The sequence below is a fragment of the Nuphar pumila genome, chromosome 17, assembly GCF_984573655.1.
Source record: "Nuphar pumila chromosome 17, dmNupPumi1.hap1.1, whole genome shotgun sequence".
In the NCBI taxonomy this organism is placed as follows: Eukaryota; Viridiplantae; Streptophyta; class Magnoliopsida; order Nymphaeales; family Nymphaeaceae; genus Nuphar; species Nuphar pumila.
Window position 1 is genome coordinate 68,720,312 of NC_143265.1, and position 21,570 is coordinate 68,741,881.

At 37.2% G+C, this 21,570-nt stretch overlaps 1 protein-coding gene across 2 annotated transcripts in view; it reads right to left on the minus strand.

The window, feature by feature from the left end:
* Positions 1–3,179: 3,179 nt before the first annotated feature.
* Positions 3,180–21,570, minus strand: part of LOC149812122 (putative cyclic nucleotide-gated ion channel 19) — a 113,756-nt gene continuing 95,365 nt past the window's right edge. Inside the window, exons 10-13 of one of the 2 annotated variants that reach the window (XM_089993642.1) lie at positions 7,707–7,836; positions 5,878–6,124; positions 4,178–4,340; positions 3,180–3,529 (exon numbers count right to left, since the gene is read on the minus strand). In XM_089993642.1, the coding sequence (XP_089849768.1) occupies positions 3,418–3,529; positions 4,178–4,340; positions 5,878–6,124; positions 7,707–7,836 (652 nt within the window). In that variant the 3' untranslated portion in view covers positions 3,180–3,417. Of the gene's footprint in view, positions 3,530–4,143; positions 4,341–5,877; positions 6,125–7,706; positions 7,837–21,570 lie in introns of both variants that reach the window. The other variant, XM_089993641.1, reaches the window with a different exon arrangement.

The following is a 21,570-nucleotide window of genomic DNA, read 5'->3' on the forward strand; positions in this document are numbered from 1 at the left end:
TATTTCTTGGTTATTCACCCTCACAAAAAGGGTATAAATGCTAGGATGGCCAAAGGCATAAAATGTATGTATCACATGATGTTCTATTTGACGAAAGCAAGCCTTATTTTTTAGATCATCAAATCAGCGATGAGGAAAATACTACATATGTTCCAACATTACCCAATGTTGATCCTCATAGTGAGATAACCGTTGGAGAAGATCCAACTTAGAGCAATCAAGGTCAAACCGAACTAACCATGGAATCCCTATATCATGATCAGGAGGTCCAATTGTGTCGTTCACAACGCACCATTCATATGCCTAGTCGGTTACAAGATTTTGTTACTTTTTCGGCTATGATTTATCTGATTGAAAAGCAGGTTCAATATAATAATCTCTCTAAGATATGTGGCTTACCTTGCCCAGATATCTGATCACCAGGAGCCAAAAACCTATGAAGAAGCATGTAAAGATAACAGGTGGGTAGCTGCAATGAAGGAAGAATTGAAAGCTCTTGAGAAGAATGGAACCTGGGAAGTTGCAAATCTACCTCAAGACAAAAAGGTAGTAGGATGAAAGTGGGTGTATAAGATTAAATTCAAAAGTGATGAAACTATAGAAAGGTCCAAAACCCGTTTGGTGGCAAAATGATATTCTCAAACTGAAGGAATTGATTACACTGAAACCTTTGTACCTGTTACAAAAATGAATACTCTCAGAATTTTGTTATCCATTGCGTGTAACCAAAGGTGGGATTTGTTTCAATTAGACGTTAAAAATGACTTTTTGCAAGGATATCTCACTGAGGAAGTATTTATGGAAATGCCACCCAGACATCCTCAAAGAAATATCTCAAACACTGCTTGCAAACTCAAGAAGGCTATATACGGTTTAAAACAATCTCCCAGAGCATGGTATGCTAAGTTAAGTAAGGCATTAGAAGGTAAAGGCTTCAAAAGGTGCACCTCTGATAATTCCTTGTTTACAAAAAGAAGAGACAATCAAGTTACTATGATATTAATATATGTTGATGACATAATTGTAACCGGCAGTCATGATCATGGGATCAAGGAAGCAAAAGAATACCTACAAAAAGTGTTTGATATTAAAGATTTGGGAAGTCTAAAATATTTTCTTGGAATTGAAATTGCGCACTCAAAGAAGGGATTGTTTCTATCTCAAAAAAAATATGCTATCAACTTGTTGATCGAGACTGGTAAGCTAGGAGCAAAGCCTATTGATACTCCTATAGAAGTAAATCACATACTCGAAAGAATCGAGTCTGAACTACTTCAAGATGTCAAGCAATATCAGGCAATTGTGGGTAAACTTATTTATCTAAGTGTAACTCGTCTTGATCTTTCTTACGTTGTAGGTGAAGTTAGCAAGTTTATGCACAAGCCACAAAAGATTCATATAGAAGTTGTGGACATAATTCTTAGATATATTAAGAAATCTTCAGGTGAGGGTCTCCACTTCAAAAAGGATAATCATCTTGATATTACTGGATATTCAGATGCTAATTGGGTCGAAACTGCTTTGGATAGAAAGTCTATTACTGGTTTTTGCATTTTTGTTTGAGGAAATTTGGTTGCATGGAAAAGTAAGAGGCAAAATGTGGTCTCCAGGTCAATTGTTGAAGCCGAATATAGAGCAATGGCTAGTACGACATGTGAGTTGATATGGGTTAAGGCTCTCATGAAAGAAATGAGATTTGACGTTGAAGGGTCAATACCCATGTATTATGACAATCAAGCCGCCATTCATATTATTGCAAATCTGGTATTTCACAAAAGAACTAAACATATAGAGAAAGATTGTCACTTTATGAGAGACAAAGTTCACAATAAATAGATATCTACTCCCTTCACAAGCAATTTCGAGCAATTAGCCGACATATTTACTAAGGTTATCACCAAGAATACTCTATATTATGCTCTTGACAATCTGAGAACCTATGACATATATGCCCCTCAGCTTGAGGGGGGGTGATAACTCTGGTATCTCCAGCTCACACTTCCTATCCCTAAAAGATCTCTTAAAGATAACTATGGCAACAATCATTACTTGATATACTTTCCTTCTTGATTAGTGTAAGGAAGCTATAAATACCTTTATAATCTTGTTTAAGAGATATACAAAACAATGAGTTGGAGCTTTACCTCGTGGATGTAAGCGGTATAGCCAAACCACGTTAATTCCTTATCGTGAGTGTGTCACTTTTCTTCGGGCTTCTACAAATCGTTACAGAGCAATGCCTACAAATTGTGATACTCTTGGTGGCCACACCATGTAAATCGTAACATGGTGTTATTTACAAATCGTTACATATCTACATATCGTGACTATCTTGATGGTCACACAGTGTGAATCGTAACATGGTGTTATTTACAAATCATAACAATTATGAACTAAAAAAAATAGAAACCCAAACTTAAATTATATAAAAAGTTTGATGTATCGCTTATGTTCAACTAAACAAACGAGAACAAACCAAACTTGAAACCAGGGCCCACATTTGTGTTTTCATTGGTTATTCTCAAAACGTAGAGATTTGTGGATTTAGAAACCAATTTTACCTTTGGATCCACACAGGCTGAACTTGGGAAATATTTAGAATCTCCAATTATTTCAAAAATACCAGTTCCTCTAAAATGAGTATTAAAACCTGATATCAAATATTAAAAAAGGAAAAAACTGGAAAAAGACTTCTTTTCTACTTTTATTTTTATATGTTTAGTAGAGATACAAATTCTTTCTTTTTAACCTCCTGTTGTTTCCTTTTGAAAAAAAAAATGTATATTGAGGATGAAACAGAATCAATTCTTAAAAACAATACTTGAATTTTAAGAGACCTACCTCCTAGCTTCAAACATCTTTATTGCAAATAGAAAATTAAAATAAGACTAAGATTTTATGGTTTAGAAAAACTCAAATCTAAACTAGTAGCAAAAGGTTTCCAAGAAAACTTGGAATAGACTATTTTGATATTCTCATGCGAGTGAAATTGCTTCAATTAAAACCTTAATTGCTTGAAATTTAACAAATGGAAATAAAACCATGTTATTAAATACTGAAATGGGAAAGGAGATTCATGATGTTGCTTCACACACACACACACACACACACACACACACACACACACGTTCTTGCCATATCAATGTAACAAAGAAAAAACATTAGAAAAGATACCTGTTCAATGTCACGGTTCAACAATATGGCATGAAAGAATATTTTATTTGCTCCAAATTATCAGGACAAATTAGAAAGGCAGCAGTGAAATTAGCACCTCTGCTATAATATTTATAAGGGTCTAAAAATTATTGACAAGCTGAAGAGAGTACATCAATAAATTTAACAAACCATCCTTTCACACATAGGTTGACAAAAACCACGTGCAACGTAAGCTAGTGACTAACTTGGGATATTATTTGTTTAATGATTAGGCATAGAGCTGTTGGTTCGAATTGATTGTCTTCGCTTTCTGTATCTCCATGCAACCTGAATACGAGTAGCTGCCATGGCTCGCCAGTGCGGGGACTCGTACCTTTTGGAGAAAATAAAAGGCATTAATAGGTTCATTTTGGAATTTTTATGAAAGTACATAGATTTGTGAGAAGCATGTGGAAGACCCAAAATGAATTTCTTTTTTGGTTCATATCGCCGACCCCAATTGTTTTGGGATGAAGGCGTAGTTGTTGTTGTTGTACATAGATTTGTGAGAAGCACATAAAAGCACCTTCCATAAAAATATGGCTTCACATGTGGGTTATCAGAGAAGCGTTTTTACAGAGTTGACCAAGATTCCCTCCAACATGAATGATAAATCAAATAGGGCATATACCCTTGATGAAATCATGATCATGTTGAAGGAGCTGTCGGGAATCATGTCTTACTTTCTCACTGCAATCTAAATATGGTGACAAGAGTGTGACAGCTGCACCAAGAGAGTTGGGACACTCTTTAACAAGGGGGTCTTGCTGTCATGGGTTTGAATCCACTGCATGCTGTCCCTCAGCTTGCTTTTTGAGAAAAGAAAAAAATTCAGCAAGCATTCCAGTTTTTTTTGGTTGGAACCATCAAGTTTCACATCCAAGAAAACAAATAAAAGAAAATGAAAAGGAACGGAAGTAATTCTTTTGAGCAGTTTATAAAATATACCAAGTGTTCCACAAAAGGTAGCAGTGTACTAAACCTTATAGCTCCTTGAACTCGTGGATTGCGGAGGAATCTAGCAAAAAGAGAAGTTACTTCTTCCAAGTCATTAACATGTAACGAGAATGCTTCCACATTACAAACACATTTTACAGTCCGGCCTGAAAGTAATCTCTGACCTGTAGAATTAATTCTCCTTCCGTCTGCAGAAAATTAGATTACTTTGTCGGTCAACATGTGACCAAGAATTATATAACAGAACTATAAACCCAAAAATGTTCATGAGCCAACTCATCCCAAATAACTTTGATTGATTCCACTAGAAGTGGCCATGGATCCAATTGTGTGGATTAAAGGACAATTTTTTTCAAAAATTCCTATGTGCAAGAATTAGCTCACAGTTTGTTGATTTTAAAACTCATTCAAGTTGATGTATAAACTATAAAGGAGTAGGAATGGAGATAAAAGGGAGCTGTCACCTCCATCTTTCCTTTGGAGAGTGATATTCTTGGGTCATATTATTATTGGCATATCTTTACAATATTACAGATATACCATACTTGAAAGGAAACATAATATGACAAAAAAATTACATTGATACTATGAAGTTTGTGCAGTAGGCAGAAGGATAATTCTGCCCCTTGGATGGACTTCTAGAGCATTGAGAACTGTGCTATATATATATATATATATATATATATATATATTGTGAGCATGATATATGTATACATGTACTATGTAACTACTACATAAACAAAGTTGATCCATATCTGGACAGGAATGGCTCCATCACCTACCAAAAAAAGAAAAAAGATACATACATGTATCATGTACATATATTGGCCCAGATCTGGGAACATAGGGTAACATCACTACCAAGGGATGATATGGATAGTAGGCCTTCTACAAAAGTGGCTGTGCCTTTGGGAATGTGTATGCTCTTTCATAAAGAATAAGCCCCTTAAGAGAGCGCACTTGCTATTTGAGTAGCAAAAGAGCATGACCTAACTTGGCTAACACACAAGTTAAACGTAAAGACTCGTATCTATCAGTAATTGGATACATTTCCTCATTCTACTTTGATCAAATAAGACCAAAGATTTTGATTAAAAAAAATAAAGACAAGTTCAATAAGAAACTAAAAATAATCCTCTGATAAACCAAAATCAACTCAAAAGAAGCCTCATTTATTAGAATAGTCATCAAACCTATGCTTCACATTATGTCTAACAATCCAGTTTCATTACAAAGTTGGATACTAGGAAAGCGTGTATAAGTCACGACATGTGTGTGCTTACGTATTGGCCAACCAATATCAGGACATTTTGTTCAACTCTACATGATTCACTGGTCACGAGAACTCAACTTAACCTCTCAAGCTGAAAAATATGAAACTCATTATTCAAGAACCCAACTTGGATCAAGCTAAACCACAAACGTCTGCCAATGCCAGATTGGAGTAAGGACCAAAGCTGAAATAGAGATATTACTTAGGTTTTATTTTAAAAAATCCCAATATATTGACATAAAATCAAGTGTGTCTTTACTATTCCCAATTAAATTATGTGTATTGAAATAAAAAATTAGAGTTCTAAATTACGTACAGAAGACTGATGTTATATGGAATGAAAGAAAAATGTTGTTTGTTAAGTTGAAGAGCATCAGCTCAAATTCATAAATTAGTTTCAACCATATGAAGTTTAGAAAAGAAACAAAATAAATATGTATAGGAAGAAGTACCTCTATGCATTGAATGCTCAAGGCACCATGTGATGAGTTCTTCACCACAAACATCTCCTTCTGAGAGAAGAACACTATATCCCGACTGAACCCATGTGCTTTGCATTTTTCCACGAACAATGAAAAGCATCTTCTCAATTGCATAACCATAGAGCAAAATTTGACTCCTTTCTATGTAGAGTTTTGGCCTAAGTCTTTCACAAATCGCATCCAAGATATCATCATCCAACAATGTGAAGATTCTGACCTGCAAATATGTGCAAACAGCATGCCGTGACAGGAAAAGTTTGATAAAAACATGCCAGTAGAATCAATATGGGCTTATGAACAGGACGGAGAAAATGTTTACACAGTTTCTCATATATATTGTTATAAGTATCAAGGCACTAATAACATGCTTGCATCCTACAAGAAATTGGTCTTTTTGGTTTGTTGATGAAACTGGACTCAATGAATGTTACAAGAAAAAACTGCACAAAGACACTATGTAGTCAAAGTCGCCTACTAGGCACCGAGTTAGGCTAGTCGAGGGGGAACCTAGGAATCGGTATGATTCCTAGTTCACCCCCATCAGGGGTACCAATTTTCCCGCCTAGGCGCCGACTAGGTGCCTAGTCAGTGCTTAATTGTACCTTTTTTTTCCTTTTTTTTAACGATAGCCAGGGCCGAGGGTTTATAAACCCTCTCTCTCTCTCTCTCTCCGCCGTCACCCTCACCCATCGTCGTGGCTCCAGCCTCCAAGTAAGTGCCTCTTCTTCTTCTTCTTCTTCTTCTCTTTGCCACCTTTTTTTCTCCCGTCTCCCCTCTTGTGCCTCCTTTTCTTCTTCCTCTCCTTTTACTCTCATCTCCCCTCTGTTGCACCCCTTTTGTGATTCTTCTTCCTCTTCTTTTTTTCTCCTATCTCCCCTCTTCTGCCCCCTTTTCTTATTTTCTTCTTTTTTTTTCTTGTCTCCTCCTTCTTCTTTTCTGGTTGTGTGAGAGTGTGAGAAAGAGAGAGAGGATATATATATATATGCACTAATAGCTGAAGCATGTGTTTTTGTATGTATTACAGTATTAGTATATATATAGTTAATTTTGTGTTAATATATAACTATATTTCAGAATTTTCTGTTTTTTCATCATGTTTCTCTGAAATCTGAAAGAATGTTTCGGTAAAATTGTAAAAGCATGATCCTGTTAAGGCATTTTATGAATTTTGTGTAAGCATATGTCTATATAATCATTTTACAGTGTTCAACAGACATGCTATTTTTTGTCTATTGCTTATTGTTGATTGATTTAATGTTGTATACATGTTTGTCATTACTTTTAGCAGTTTGTTTATATATTTTGTGCATTTTTTTATTTTTTTAATTGGGGTACCGACTAGTCTGCCTAGTCCCCGACTAGTTTTTTTAGGGGCTAACCGCCTACTGCTTTTGACTACATACCAAAGACTACAAGAAAACAAGGATTTAGTATGTGATTCTGAAAATCCAACCTTTTTCGACTTATTTTACAAACTCAAACTGACACATGGTATCTACCACATCAAAGCATATTAGATTATTAACCTAGAAGTGTTTGTAATTATAAAGTTCCATCTACCATCCACTAGGCAAAATGTTTAGAACATTGCAAACCATCTAGCAAAACATTCTTATCTGAACATAGTGTCCAGAGGGAAATAGTGGTGCCATTGTGAGCCTGAGATTCAAACCTTTCTTTTAGAGAAGTTCAAAAAAGTAAAAATGTTGTGTTATTCATAATTGCAGTAGCAGTACTTCATGCAGTGGCAAGCACACTACAATAAATAAATGTTCTTACAACCAAATTATGGCAAGTACCTTTTTGATAAAATTAAAAAGATGTCGTCGTATCTCTCTTTGGAGATCCTCAGATAAATTTTCAAGAAGTTCTTCTTCATTTACACCACGAGTTGCAGCCCAATTGAACCTTTCATATTGTCGGACTTGCCTAAAGATAAGCAAAATCAATCAAATTTCAGAAACAAATTAAACAATATCATTTTCCATGAGTGCACTTATAACATAACGATATTAAAAAATAAAAATATATAAATATCTCTCACTGCACAAAAGGAACAAGATTAGAAAAAATGAAAAGTTTAATAAGAAAAATAACATTAAGAATTATAATTTTATCTACTAAAATGGATATTTCCATCCCAATAAGTTTGATCATAGCATCACTTCAAACAAGAAATGGGTCTCACATGAAGCAAGCATGCTTGCAATAGTCTTAAGAACAATCCAACCTTGTTTTATAATTATATTTGGTAATACATTCCAAATACTTATATCAGATGTGCACCTTTATTTGAAAGTTGATTGTCATGATGAATCTGCTATATGCAAAAGTTTCATCGTTGTTATGACCAAAGTTGCCAATCAAGGAAGCGAGAGCAAGAAGCAATTCAGGAAGTGGAAGCGGGAAGTGAGACACTTGTAAAATTTTAGGAAGCGAGAAGCACGGGACAACTTAAAAGCGAATCGGGAATCGACTCGAAAGCGAGAAGGGAAGTGAACCGGAAGCAACCTAGGAAGCAAACCAAAAGCAAAGAGGAAACAAAGAGGGAAGCGACTTAGGATTCGAGTTGAAAATGAATAGGAATTGAGTTTTGCCGATATTGGGCAAAAAAAAATGTTATAGGCTCCAAGCTCCCCAAAAAAGAAAATTCATGTCCTGATATTGGGAAGCGAGCGGGAAGTGAGTGGGAAGCGGGTGGGAAGCGAATGGGGAAGCGAAATGGGAAGCTTCCCCATGCGTTTCGGGGAAGCGTGCTTCCCCGAGTGCTATAGTGTTTCCAGTAACCTTGGTTATGACCGTAATTGCAATTGAATCGCATGCAAAGATCATACATTCGCAAGCATCATGTTGGTTCTCTTTGTTTCTATGGCCATGTCAAACATTATTTGTTTAAAAATACGCTTATATACAATAGAATTTCTATTAGTACTGTGCTCAATAGAAATCTCCTACATGTAAGTTTGTTCTATCATAATTGTTAAAAATAATGTATCATAACTAGACTAGGAACCTTCTTATTTTTTTTTTATTTTTTAGTTTGGTTTGTATTGAACTAGTCAATACAAAAGAGTCATTGGACTCCCAACGGCTCTAAATAGAGCAGTTGGGAGCCCAACGACTCTCCTCTCATCCTCCTTTTTGTGTATAAATATGGGGCATTGCCCCCTCTCATTGTATGTTTTTTTTATAGATTACAATCAATAAAAAATCCTCTTGTTCTTGAAACCCATTTAGTGGGTTTTTATGTATGACCCTTTATTGTGGTTCTTTTGAGTGTTCATTTCGGTATTTTTAGTATAACTCTTTGAGTGTCCATTGTTGATGATCTAGTGAACATCCTTAAAGGAACTCGTATTCTTACATGGTACCAAAGCTCGGTGATCAAGCTAAAAATTGTATTCGGAACATTGGGAAGCATGCCACTACAAATTTCAAAGTGTTGGAGCTCTCTTATATTTTCCATTCAAAGTGTTCATGATTGTCACCGTTACTCTTTCTTTTCTCTTTCTCTTTATCTATGCTTCTTTTTTCTTTCTTTCAAACCTTATAAAAATGGATGACAATGATAATATCACCATAAAACCCATTAAGCTCAACGATTCTAACTATATAATATGGGCTTCAATTATGAAGCATCTTATATGGGAAAAAGGGTTGTGGAGATTAGTGGATGGAACCGATCCGGAACCTAAACTAATCCTTACCAAATTAGAAGGTGAGTGATCATGCATAAATTCTGCATTTTATACATACATTTCTATGCATGATTCATCAAAAAATTGCATTAATATCAATGTTTTTGATAAACTGCCTTGAAATTCAAAATAAAGATAAAATCGCATATTTAAATCCTTTCCTGTGTTTTTGTAGTGTTTTGATTAGTTTAGACTTTTTTAGTTTTTAGTTTAATTAGTTTAGAAATTCCAATTAACATTTTCTATTTTGTTTAGAAGTGTCTTTTTTATGAAACACGTTTTTAGAGGAGTGTGTTTTTAGAATTTTTGAAAATTAATTGGTTTTTTTTAGAAAACATGTTTTTGACCTAATTTGTAGTATAAATAGTATTGTTTCAATAAAGGGGGGCGTCTTTCCCCTTGGATTTCATGCCCTCTGTCTTCCTCCCTCTCTTCTCTTTTTCTCCCATTTCGATCTTGACCAATTCTTCCCTCGTTTCTTCTTTCCCTCCTTTGTTTCATCTTGCTTCTAACCTCTGCTATCGTTGGCTTCTTCTTATTCCCATTGTTGGAGGTACGTGCAACCCAAAGAGAGACTGTTTCTTCTTCTCAACCCCTCCATCAGAGGTAAACTGAGAGGTTTGCTTCTTCTCCCCCGTCTCTCTATAGTTTGCATTTTTATATATACTTTTATTTATTTCTTAGCATACATGAATAATATTTCACCATTGCATTGAGTATAATCTGATTGTTGCATATTCATTGCATATAGTTTAGATGAGTTTCACTTTTATCAACTGCAAATAAAAAATATAAAAAAATAGATTAATTTAGTTTTAACCGATTTTCTTGATTTTCGTGCCTAATCTTCTTGTTTTAATTGAATCGGTGCATATAGTTAGATTCTTTCCATTAATCACGTTATGTTCCATTCAATTTAGGATAGATTTAACTTGGGTTTAGTTTTAAATAGTTTTTAATATTCAGTACTTGATTAGAATTAATTAAAGTAGACTAGTTTAAAGTAGCCGATTAGGGTGTCGTGTCCTCTTTTTAATTCTTTTAAATATCATAGTATAGATTTTATTTCATTTGTTTATTCATGTTAATAGTTTAGTGTATATATTACTTAAAACATGTCTTGTTATTTTATCAGATTAATCAACGTTTTGCTCATTTTTAATTAGTTTATATTCAATTAATTTATTTTCTTGAAATCGATAGAATAAGATAGTTGTTTAATTAGATTTTTTTTATTCACTGAATAGAGTAGAATTGAATTTCTTTATGTGCAAGAATCAGATCACACGAGCCTAGTGGCTGCTGTTAATCATGTCAGTCCAGCATTAGTCGGCATAATTGTTAAGTTAGTTTTAGTCTCATTTGCTAGATTAGGAATATGTGATTAGTTAGTTTTTAATCTAATGTTTTTCTTGCTGCATAGTTAATTAGTTAGATCTTGGTACACATGTTTCTTTAGCAATTATTTAGTTCATATAATAGTTCAAATGTAGTTATTTTTTTACCTTAGCTATAGTTTAATTAGCTTAGCATTGTTTGTTTAGCATTTTACATTACCATGTTCTTTTCTTTAAAGTTAGTTTAGTGTATTTCATAATTAGTCAGATTCAAGCTTTTTATTAGAAGTATCAAGTTAGTCTTAGTTTAATTCAGAATTATTTTTTTTTTAGTTTTGTCTTATAGTTTACACATTCTGTTCATATTCACGTTTTTTGTTAATTAAAATTAGTTTAGTCATTTTATACTTAGTTAGATTTCATTAGATTATTAAAGTTAGTTTGTTTTTGAGTCCACATCTTTCTTGAATTAGAGTTAGTTTGTTAAGTTGTTACATGTTAGTGTGTTTTTAGTTAGTTTGTTGCATAGTTTGTTATTAAGTAGTTACATGCTAGTTTGTTTTTTTATAGTTAGTTTTATTATTTTTTATTCTTGTTTTTGTCAAGACTAACATTAGTTTTCGGGATAATTTTTCTTGCTTGGTTTTGTTTTTGTGCTTTTTGTGTTGCAGGGAAACAGTTGTGTGTGTGATAAGCCCTCAAAAGTACCCTCGAAGAGCCCTCTGAGGTCCCTAAAAGATCCCTTGAAAGGCCCTTCGAGCCCTCAAAGTACTGATCACATCAAGATGTGTGAGGAACATAAGCAGTAAAGATCAAAGAGACTAGAGCTCAAGCAATTGAAGACCTCTTTTTCTTTTCTTTTAGCTTAGGTTTATTCATTTTTTTTAAATTGGGTTTGTAATATGGCTTGTATTTATTTTTATTCTTTGAGCCCTCCACCTGTGTATTTAACTCCGCCTGTGTATAACTGTTTAGTTATACACTGCCGGTCCCAAGCCCGGATAAAGGAGGAGGGTTGCGGTAGGCCTGTGACAGCCAGCATAAAAACTTAGTCATACCCTATGGCCGACCCCAATTGTTTTGGGATGAAGGCGTAGTTGTTGTTGTTGCTGTTGAGCCCTCCACAGAGGGTAGGGCTCTCATTTGAAATAATTATTTATTTTTACTTTCAAAGGCAATAAAGCTTGCAATTTCTGTAGAATACAAAGTTTATTCTCCCGTTCCTTGAGTTCGACCCGGACTTAACCCTACTGTGAGACGGTTTTTATTATCAGCTTTTATTATTTGGTGTCTAGCTTTCACAAACGTTTTATCAAAAATACATATTTAAAAATCTATTTCATAAAACTTACATCAAATTTTTTGCATCGCTGCTGGGGATCGAACACGGATCACCCGCATGACAGGCGGGATTACTAACTCTCTCAAGAAATACTTTTCAATTGGTAAGACGAATCAATTTCAAAAAGTCATCACCAATTTTTCTCAAATTGAGGGAGAACAATTTCATGAGACGTGAGAGAGGATAAAAGATCTTCGTCGAAAGTATCTCCATCACCAGGTGCCCCGTTGACAACTGGTGGAGTACTTTTACGACAGGCTGACAGAGAAGAATCGTCAGATGCTTGATGCAGCATGTGAGAGCACTTTCATGTTGAATAGTGAGGACGAAGCGTGGGTCCTATTTGAGATCCTTAGTAAGAATTCGATGCACCACGTTTCGGCCTCACGTTCTAAGAGGGTTGCACATACTCATGATAGAGCAAAGAAGGCTATGATTTTCGAGATAGGGACACACCTTGAGTTGCAAAACAAGGTCAACCTACTGATCCAAAAATTAGACTAGTTGTTATCGTACCCCTCACCAGCTATACAGATGTGTGTGCTGTGTGCTAGCCCAGCACAACATTTTTAACTGTCCTGTGGCGTCACAGTATCCTGAGTTTGTCCAGAAGCAAGCTCAGGTAGCGCAAGGTTTCACTTAACCCATGCCCAATCCTTATTCCAACACCTATAACCCGGGTTGGCAAAACCATCTCAATTTCTCGTCGAAGAATCCACAACAACAACAACCCATCCCTTCTCAGAACCAACCCAGGCAAGGCGGTTATACAACTGGTTTTAAGAGATCTAGCTATCCTTCAGCCCAATCGTCCTTTAGTCAACCTCCATCTCAGAAGCCTGCTTGTAGACAGTCCTTCAAGGACAAGATGTTGCAGGCCTTCTCAGATATCAAGGTGAACCTGAACTCTCATACGCAATCCATTGCCAAATTAGAGACGCAGATGGGACAACTCGTCGAGGTGCTAAGCAGGCAAAGCAAAGGGACACTGCCTAGTCAGTCGGTGGTTAACCCTAGGGTTAAGGAGTCGATGCATGGCCTACACATGACAAATGCCCATCAAGAGTAGGCTCAAGCGGTTAAAACCCTTAGGAGCAGGAAGCAATATAAAGAGAGAGAGGTTGTAGAAGAAAGCGCAAGATCTAGTATTGAGCAGTCGGTCCCTACTGAGACACCCCAGAAAAGCGGGAGGGCTCCCCGATCTGGGTCTTCCAGATCCTATATACCCAAAGCCCCCTTTCCTGAGGCATTAGAGAAGTCAAAGTCGTTCAGCAAGCAAGGGATGAAGATGCTTAAGATTTTTTCAGATAAACCTCCCCATGCTTAACGTCATACAACAAGTCCCTGCATACGCAAAGTTCCTGAAGGAGATTTATACACAAAAGAGGAAGTTGCGATTCAATATGCTGAAGATATATCTTACTAAGCAGGTGAGTACAGTGCTACAACACCAAACTCCACCCAAGCTCAAGGACCCAAGAGATCCTATTATCTCTTACGTCATAGGAGACATTATTGTCGAGCGTGTTTTGCTCGACCTCGGGGCAAATGTGAACATCTTGCCAGGTTTCTTTTACGATGCATTTACATTAAAGGAGATGAAGCTGACACTGATGACCCTGTAGCTGGCAGATCGATCCATCAAGGTCCCATTAGAAGATGAGGTTGGCTCTTCCAGCGACCGCGATGGCTCTGTAAGTATGTAGGAATGTTGTTTTCATAATGTAGAGACAAAAACATATAAATGTATACTATATTTTCATGAATTTATAACTAAGGATGTAACGACCTTTTTATTGCCCAAACATATGGCTTGGGCAAACCATTACAACGATATTATGGAAACACTGCATAATCTGGCCCAGGTTGTAATACTCGTGAATTCTAGCAGGTAAATAAACTTAAAACTATTTTTTTATTGATATCCGTAGGTGGATCTTAGAAATCCTATTTGGATCCATAATGATTTATTTGGATCCAGATTTGCTCGCATGAGGTCAAAATCAAATAAATTTAAAGTAAACTATGCGAGGATTTGTAAGTTGGATCCATTTGGATCCGACCTTTGGATCCATTTGGATCCGACCTGTGGATCCACCTTGCGAAGACCAATGGATCCAACACTTTAAAGCCGACTCGGATCCACGTTAGAGTGGATCCAGAATTGCGGGTCACGGTTCGGACCCGGGTTTTGTTTTATAAAACACACGAAAAGAAGTTGCAAAAAATCGAAAGGGGAGGGGGAGGTTACAGGGAGCGTAACCGACCCCACCTTTCGCGGAGGGAGGGCCTTTGTTCGATAAAAGGGAAGGGAGAGGGTCTCGCCCTCTTTCTCTCACGCTCTCTTCCTCTCGTTCCACCTCTCTCGGCTCCCTCTCGGCTCTGCCCTCCCTGCGTGCGACCTTGCCAACCGCGACAACCACATCTCCTCGCCGGAACAGCATCACGACTGTGGAAACAGCAGGCCGTCCTTCGACAACAGCCTCCCAATCGCGCCCTTCACGGCGGCAGGAGCAATCGGAGTCGGCCGACCATCGTCTCGCGATAGCGGTCTCTGATCGTCGGAAAGAACACCGGAAAAGGTAGGATTTATGCACTTTTCGTGTTTGGTGTTGATCGTATCTTGTGTGTGTGGTGAGTCGGTCAAGAAAAGGGGAAGACATTTCTGTTAAACCCAAGATGTGCGATTTGGGGGTTTCTTGTTTTTATGCAAGAAGAGGAACCGAAGGCCATCAGGAACCCTGGGGTTACAGGGGAAGCCCTAACTCGGACGACAATAAGGGTTTAACTTGTAACTGCAAATTCTTGATTTTTTTACATGCGTGCTCTACACAGATTTTGGTTTGGCATGTATTAATTTAGGAAATCAGTATAGAAGGACCTGGTTAGCCTAATTTGGTGTTTGATCTGTCGATTTTAGCGGTAAGCACGATTCTCTTAAAGAAAATATGATTCACGTGTACATGAATGTTGACAGATTTAAACCCATGAATGTTAAGTTATTTTATGTATAGTATTTCTTTTACAGTTTTCGTTTGACTACAGTAGTCTTGATCATGGGTTTTATACTAAGTTGAATCAGTTGGGTTAAATTTTTGTTTATGTATGATAAAGTTTCATATCAACAGCTTGGTTCATCATAACTTCAGGATCGTGAAGTGTCATTTTATAGCATGGGTCTGATGAAGTTTATGATTTTCTTAGTTGTATTAAGGTATTGAGGGTTGGACTAAACCAGTTATGAGTCGTTTCAAAAGAAATCTTAATTGCAATTGCAGTTTGTGAGAGCAATGGTGATAGTTGGGGAACCAGAGTGACACTCTTAAGCCTATGTTCCTGAAATATCTTAAGTATACATTTTGCATGCTTTAAATCTAAAACATTTACATAATGCACTTTAGATGTTCATTTTTAAGTTACGAGGATCAGCAGGGAACCCCCTGACAACAGATGTCTGTTCTGAATTATAGACCTTACTAGCTGGATAAAAACTATGGTGTAGGCCCAAACCGGGTATGACACGGCTGATCTTACATTCTGAGATTTTAGATTTTCAGGTTGGTAGCCGGTTCGGAAAGTGTCCTGCCCAAGCGTTGGGTGGGTGCTTCCACAATGTGATAGTTATATATTTTGAATTTGTTATCGTGACATGCTTTATCTATAATTTCTGGTCTTACATAACAATTTCATTTGTGTCTTGAGATGGTATCTTGTTGTTCATCATGATGATAAGATTCAGCATCTGGAGATGAACTTGAACCACAAATCAGGTTGTTGGGAACTGCACTGCATGCCATCTAAATTAAACAACTTGTTTAAGTTAATAAGATGCTAGATTAAAAAGTACATTAAATCGATGTTGAGATAAATGTATAGCAGGTTCCATTCTGTTTTAAATTCAGAATTTGGGTATAAATCATTTTGTGAAATCTTCGCAGTTGTATATCATGGATTAAAGCATGAACACTTTAAGAATAATTTCCTGGTAATCACATGAATGATCAAGGTCTGAAACCTTAGGGTGTTCGGTAGACACTGGATTTGGGTTTCCCATGAGTAGTCGGTTTTGGAAAAACATTCTTGAGGGAAAAAGGATCTAACATTATTGGGGATTTTCATTATTGATTAGCTGAATGTGTTCATTTTGTGGCATCGGCTCCTGGTATTATGCAAGTTGTATTCTTCTCTCATGGAAGTCCGTGAAATTTTATTATGATTGGCTGAAATATAGTCGGCTGGACTGAATTGGCTATTTTTTTAGCTCGAAAGATGGGGGTCCGGGATTGGTAAGCTCAGCTACCTTCCTTAGCCTATGCAAAAACTTACACTTTTGCCCGGCGAATACGTGAAATGTTATCTTAGCATTTCATTGTACTGGTTGTGCATTTATGAATGAAACCATGGCTTGGTTAGTGATATTTTTGATGTGCGTGTGTAATTTATGTGCACACTCAAAGGAGATATGTATTGGTTGAGGATGCATATGATTGGGAAATGGCATGCTTATGATTGGGTTTGTATTTGCGTGGGTGCATATGCTTTTGGCATATGTTAGCATGCTTTATAGTTTGCAACATGTGAGGTATTTGGTGCCTATTAACATATTATTGCAAAGTTGGCTTTGGAAAGTGCATACATAAAATCAATGTGTTTAGCATGTAAAATCATGCATAAATGTTCTCATGTACTTATAAATTATGGATGAATGCATGTGTGTTAAGTGATTATATGAAAGCACTTGCACATGGATGGTGGACACATACATATGATTGGGGTAACTTATGCACATTGTTAAATTGGTTTGAATGGATGTGCATTTGGAGGCAGGTTGACCTCATTGCATAAATTGCAAGTTATGATTTTTGCATACGATGCATTGATGGTCTAAATGAATCATCACAGGCCTAGAGAGCCTTGAGCTTTGGTTCGCTCTTTTTTTAATTGTTTAAATGCATCGCAAAAATCATATTTTATTTTATTGTTCTATATTGCACTGTTCGATGTGTTTTCACGGGCTGGAGTCTCGTGATGGTTCTCGCAGGGGTAGATGTGAGCTTTTGCCTTGTTTTTGCATGTGGAACTGCAAAACTCAATAATTGGCTCTTAATAAAAAGATAATGAATAAGAACAATGTAATATACGTTCTGGGATATCTCATCTAGAGAATAAGGATCCTAGAGTTCCGGTCTTGGGGAGACTGTGAGGATACAAAAACTCCGTGTGCTGTAATTTTGTCCCCTGAACCTGATATTGAGGTTCTTTCTCTTGGCCACGGTTTTAGGGAGAGTCCGTCACTTTACCCGGGAGTGGTGTGTTTGACACAGCTGTTGTTTATGGTACCAAAGAAGTGGCACTTGTGGGCGTGGGGTGTGTCCCCGACATTAGATGTGGATGTCTAATGTTCCGAAGGTGATTCGGTCGAGGGCTAAGTTGTAACCCAGTAATAAAATACAAATAGTGTGCTAAACTACCCTGGGAACCTACTTGACCTCGAGGTTTGTACCCGTTTGGTGTATCTGCGGACAACGATAATTAAAAAGAGAAACTTAAAGTTGCGTGCATTTAATAGGGCATGCATATGGAAAGATGGAACTTAAATGAAAGAAAAAAAAAGAATCATGCATTGCATATAATCATGCATTTTCCTGCTATGCATTAGACACGCATATGTTATCTGTTTCCTTAATTGTTATATGTTTGGTGGATGCGTGATGTTTAACTTTCAATATATGTTAAATGTCTTGTTGTACTAAAATTGTGCATCATGGTATGGTTTAATGTTTCTTTATGCATAATGGATGCACCTTATGGTATGAATGTGTACTTAAATTATGAATTGTCATAATTGCATTTCTCTGAATAATTGTGTGGATTAATATTGTGGTTGCGAGATATATAAATGTTGGTATTAATGTTACCTGCCAGTTAACTTCTGATAAATTGTTGACGGTCGTAGCATAGACCTTTATTTATTCTCGTATGTGCCGAAAATCATACATGACACCCATACCACATATTGGATTCATGATATACCACATTAAAAGTTACAGATTTCCTACTTAGACAGTTGTAGTCTAATTCCTATAAATTTTCAGGTGGAGAGTTGGAGTTAGGAGCGGTTGCGGGATGAGGCTTCGACCGAGATTTTTGGATTTACTGTTCCAGGGATAGTGTGAGAAACTTTGATCTTAATTTTCATTGATATTGAAATAAAAAGAATGTTTTGGTCTTGCTTCACCTGTAATGTTCTGGAATGCTTAGCCCTATGGTATGATTGGTTTCCGCTGTATAAAAAAAAATCTTCATAAATTTGGTTAAGATTTTGGGGCGTTACACAGGTGGTAGGCCAGCAGGCTATTGCAATGCAGGAGATGTGCGACAATTTACATCATGTGGCCCATGAGAGGACACATAGAAGATGAGTTACAGTTAAAGTTGGTGTAGATTTCTGGAAGGGAAATGTGGATGCGCTTGAGGACATAGCTTCTCAAGCTAGTCCCGTGTCAACTTCTGTGAGATTTGTAGTTCCTGATCTAGGCCTTTTAGACAGATTGCTAGAGCCTTGTCTGTGTCCGTTGAATCTTTGAATTCTCCGTTGGAGGATACTGTAGATCCCCAGTTGTTCTTGGTGATGAGAACATGCAGTTGTGGGCTTAGCAAATTGCTTGTGAGTTGTCGATGATGGCAGTCGACACCTGAGAGGTTCGTAGATAGGGACAACATAATGCCGATCTTCATGGTGGCATTGTTTTTGAGAAAGTGTTGTGGGAGTTCTTGTTCGCAGCCATAGTCGAAGGGGCTCGTGGTGTGATGAGATTGGTTCGGGTGGAGATTCCTGGTGATGTCAGCGATACCGTTAGAGTGGTGATTCTCTGACGATGTCGTTAGGGTGGTGATTCCCTAACGATGTCATTAGAGTGGTGATTCTCTAATGAAGGTTGTTGAAGTGGTGACTCTTCAGCAATACTGTTAGAGTGGTGATTCTCTAATGATGCCTTAGGGTGGTGATTCTCTAGCGATGTCATTAGAGTAGTGATTCTCTAATGAAGGTTATTGGAGTGGTGACTTTCCAGTAATACTGTTAGAGTGGTAATTCTCTGACGATGCCGTTAGGATGGTGATTATCTAACGATGTTATTAGAGTGTTGATTCTCTAATGAAGGTTGTTAGAGTGGTGATTCTCTAATGAAATGGTTGAATTGGTGACTCTTCAACGATACCATTAAGGTGGTGATTTTCTAACGATGTCATTAGGGTGGTGATACTCTAATGATGATTCTTCAGCAATGCCGTTAGGGTGGTGATTCTCTAACGATGCCATTAGGGTGGTGATGCTCTAATGATGCTGCTGGAGTGATGATTCTTCAGCAATGCCATTAGGGTGGTAATTCTCTAACGATGTCATTAGGGTGGTGATTCCCTAATGATGTTGAAGTGGTGATTCTTCAACAATGCCGTTAGAGTGGTGATTCTCTAACGATGTCATTAGAGTGGTGATTCTCTAATAAAGTGGTGATTCTTCAGCAATGTCGTTAGAATGGTGATTTTCTGACGATGTCATTCGAGTGATGACTCTTTATTTATGATATCGAAGTAGTGATTCTCCGAATAGTGTGTTAGAGTGAAAATTCTCTAACATTGGTCGTCTAGAATGGTGATTTTCTAACGATAACGGCCTTATGCGGTATCGCTTGAGGTCGTTCGAAGAATATATATATATATATATATATATATATATATATATATATATATATATATATATAATGAGTTATTGCACCAATAAATTTTATTGTTGCACTGTTTGAACTGCGTATCGTGCATTTGAGAACTATGCAAGATTGCTAGGGATATTACTTAGCAAGCATGATTGTGTAACCTAACGATTAACTAATATTATGTTTCTGTCCTAATAGATGGCATGGAAGGCCAAGTGCAACGATATCATGGACACTGTGAACAACCTTGCTGAAGTTATGCAACAGGTGGGTGCGAACCTCCAACAGGTGGCCCAAGATAGGCAGAACATAGGTACAATCACTTACAACCGCTTTATGGAAATGGATCCTCCTGCTTTTAAGGGTAAGACGGACCCTGAAGCTGCGAGATAGAACATATTTTTCATGTTATGAATGTTCCAGAGGAACAGAAGGTGAACTTCGGTACCTATCATTTGAAGGACCACGCTGAGAAGTGGTGGGACATGATCTCTACGGTTAAGTTCCAAAATGGAAATATTACGTGAGATGAGTTTGTAGAAGTTTTTAACTCTGCATATTTTCCTAAGCATGAACGAAGTAAGAAGATGCAAGAATTTTTAGACCTACAATAGGGGACAACAACCCTGGCAGACTACATCACTAAGTTTTGTTGTCTGGAGCGATATTGTCTAAATGTATACGTCATGGAGCAGGATCGAGCAATGAAGTTCGCTCGTGGGTTGAAGCCAACTTTGAGAACCAAGGTGTTCACTAGAAGGCCAAAATCACTCGATGAGGCCATCGAGGTGGCGACATTATTGGAAGAAGACTGGGTTGAAGAGCAAAAGAACCAGAGGAGTAAACTGGACCACCGATCAAGAATTATGTGAGTACGAGCGAGAAGAATCCTAGTGGAAGGAAGTTCACACCACCAGCTAAAAAGCAAAAGCGACAGAAAGGCTACCAGGACTGCCCGCAACGAAGGCAAACACAACAACCAAATCTCCAGCAAATGTGTCAACGATACAACAAAGATCATCCCTTCGGAGTTTGCCCTCTGTATGTTGGCAAGTGTTTCAAGTGTGAGCAGCCAGGGCATATCGTTAAGTTTTGTCCGAAGAAGTCTACTGGAAATTTAGTCTATGCTGATTATACTCCAGCGAAAGAAAAGACGTGCCAATAACCGAGAAATACCCTAACCTTTTTGTTGATTGATGTTTGTGATTTCGCGAACGAAATTCCCTTTTAGAGGGGAAGGATGTAAAACCCATGAATTTTAAGAAAAAATTTAATGAATAAAAATAAGCATTTATATGAAATAATAGGAAATTTTTTTAATATTCTATGCGATATTGATGCTTGAGGGTTAGTAGAGCGAACCCGGTAACGATTACTAGAAAGGGTACTTGGATCCGGACCTTAGCAAGATCCAACGATCTGACCTGGTTCACGAGGCCAAATGGAAAATCTGATGGTTCCGGGATGATAGCATGAGATCCGAAACATATTTAACGTGAGAGGGTGCAAGGTTGGAACAAACAGGAGAAAAGTCCACTTGGAAACAGGAGAGATCCACCAACAAGAAAAAT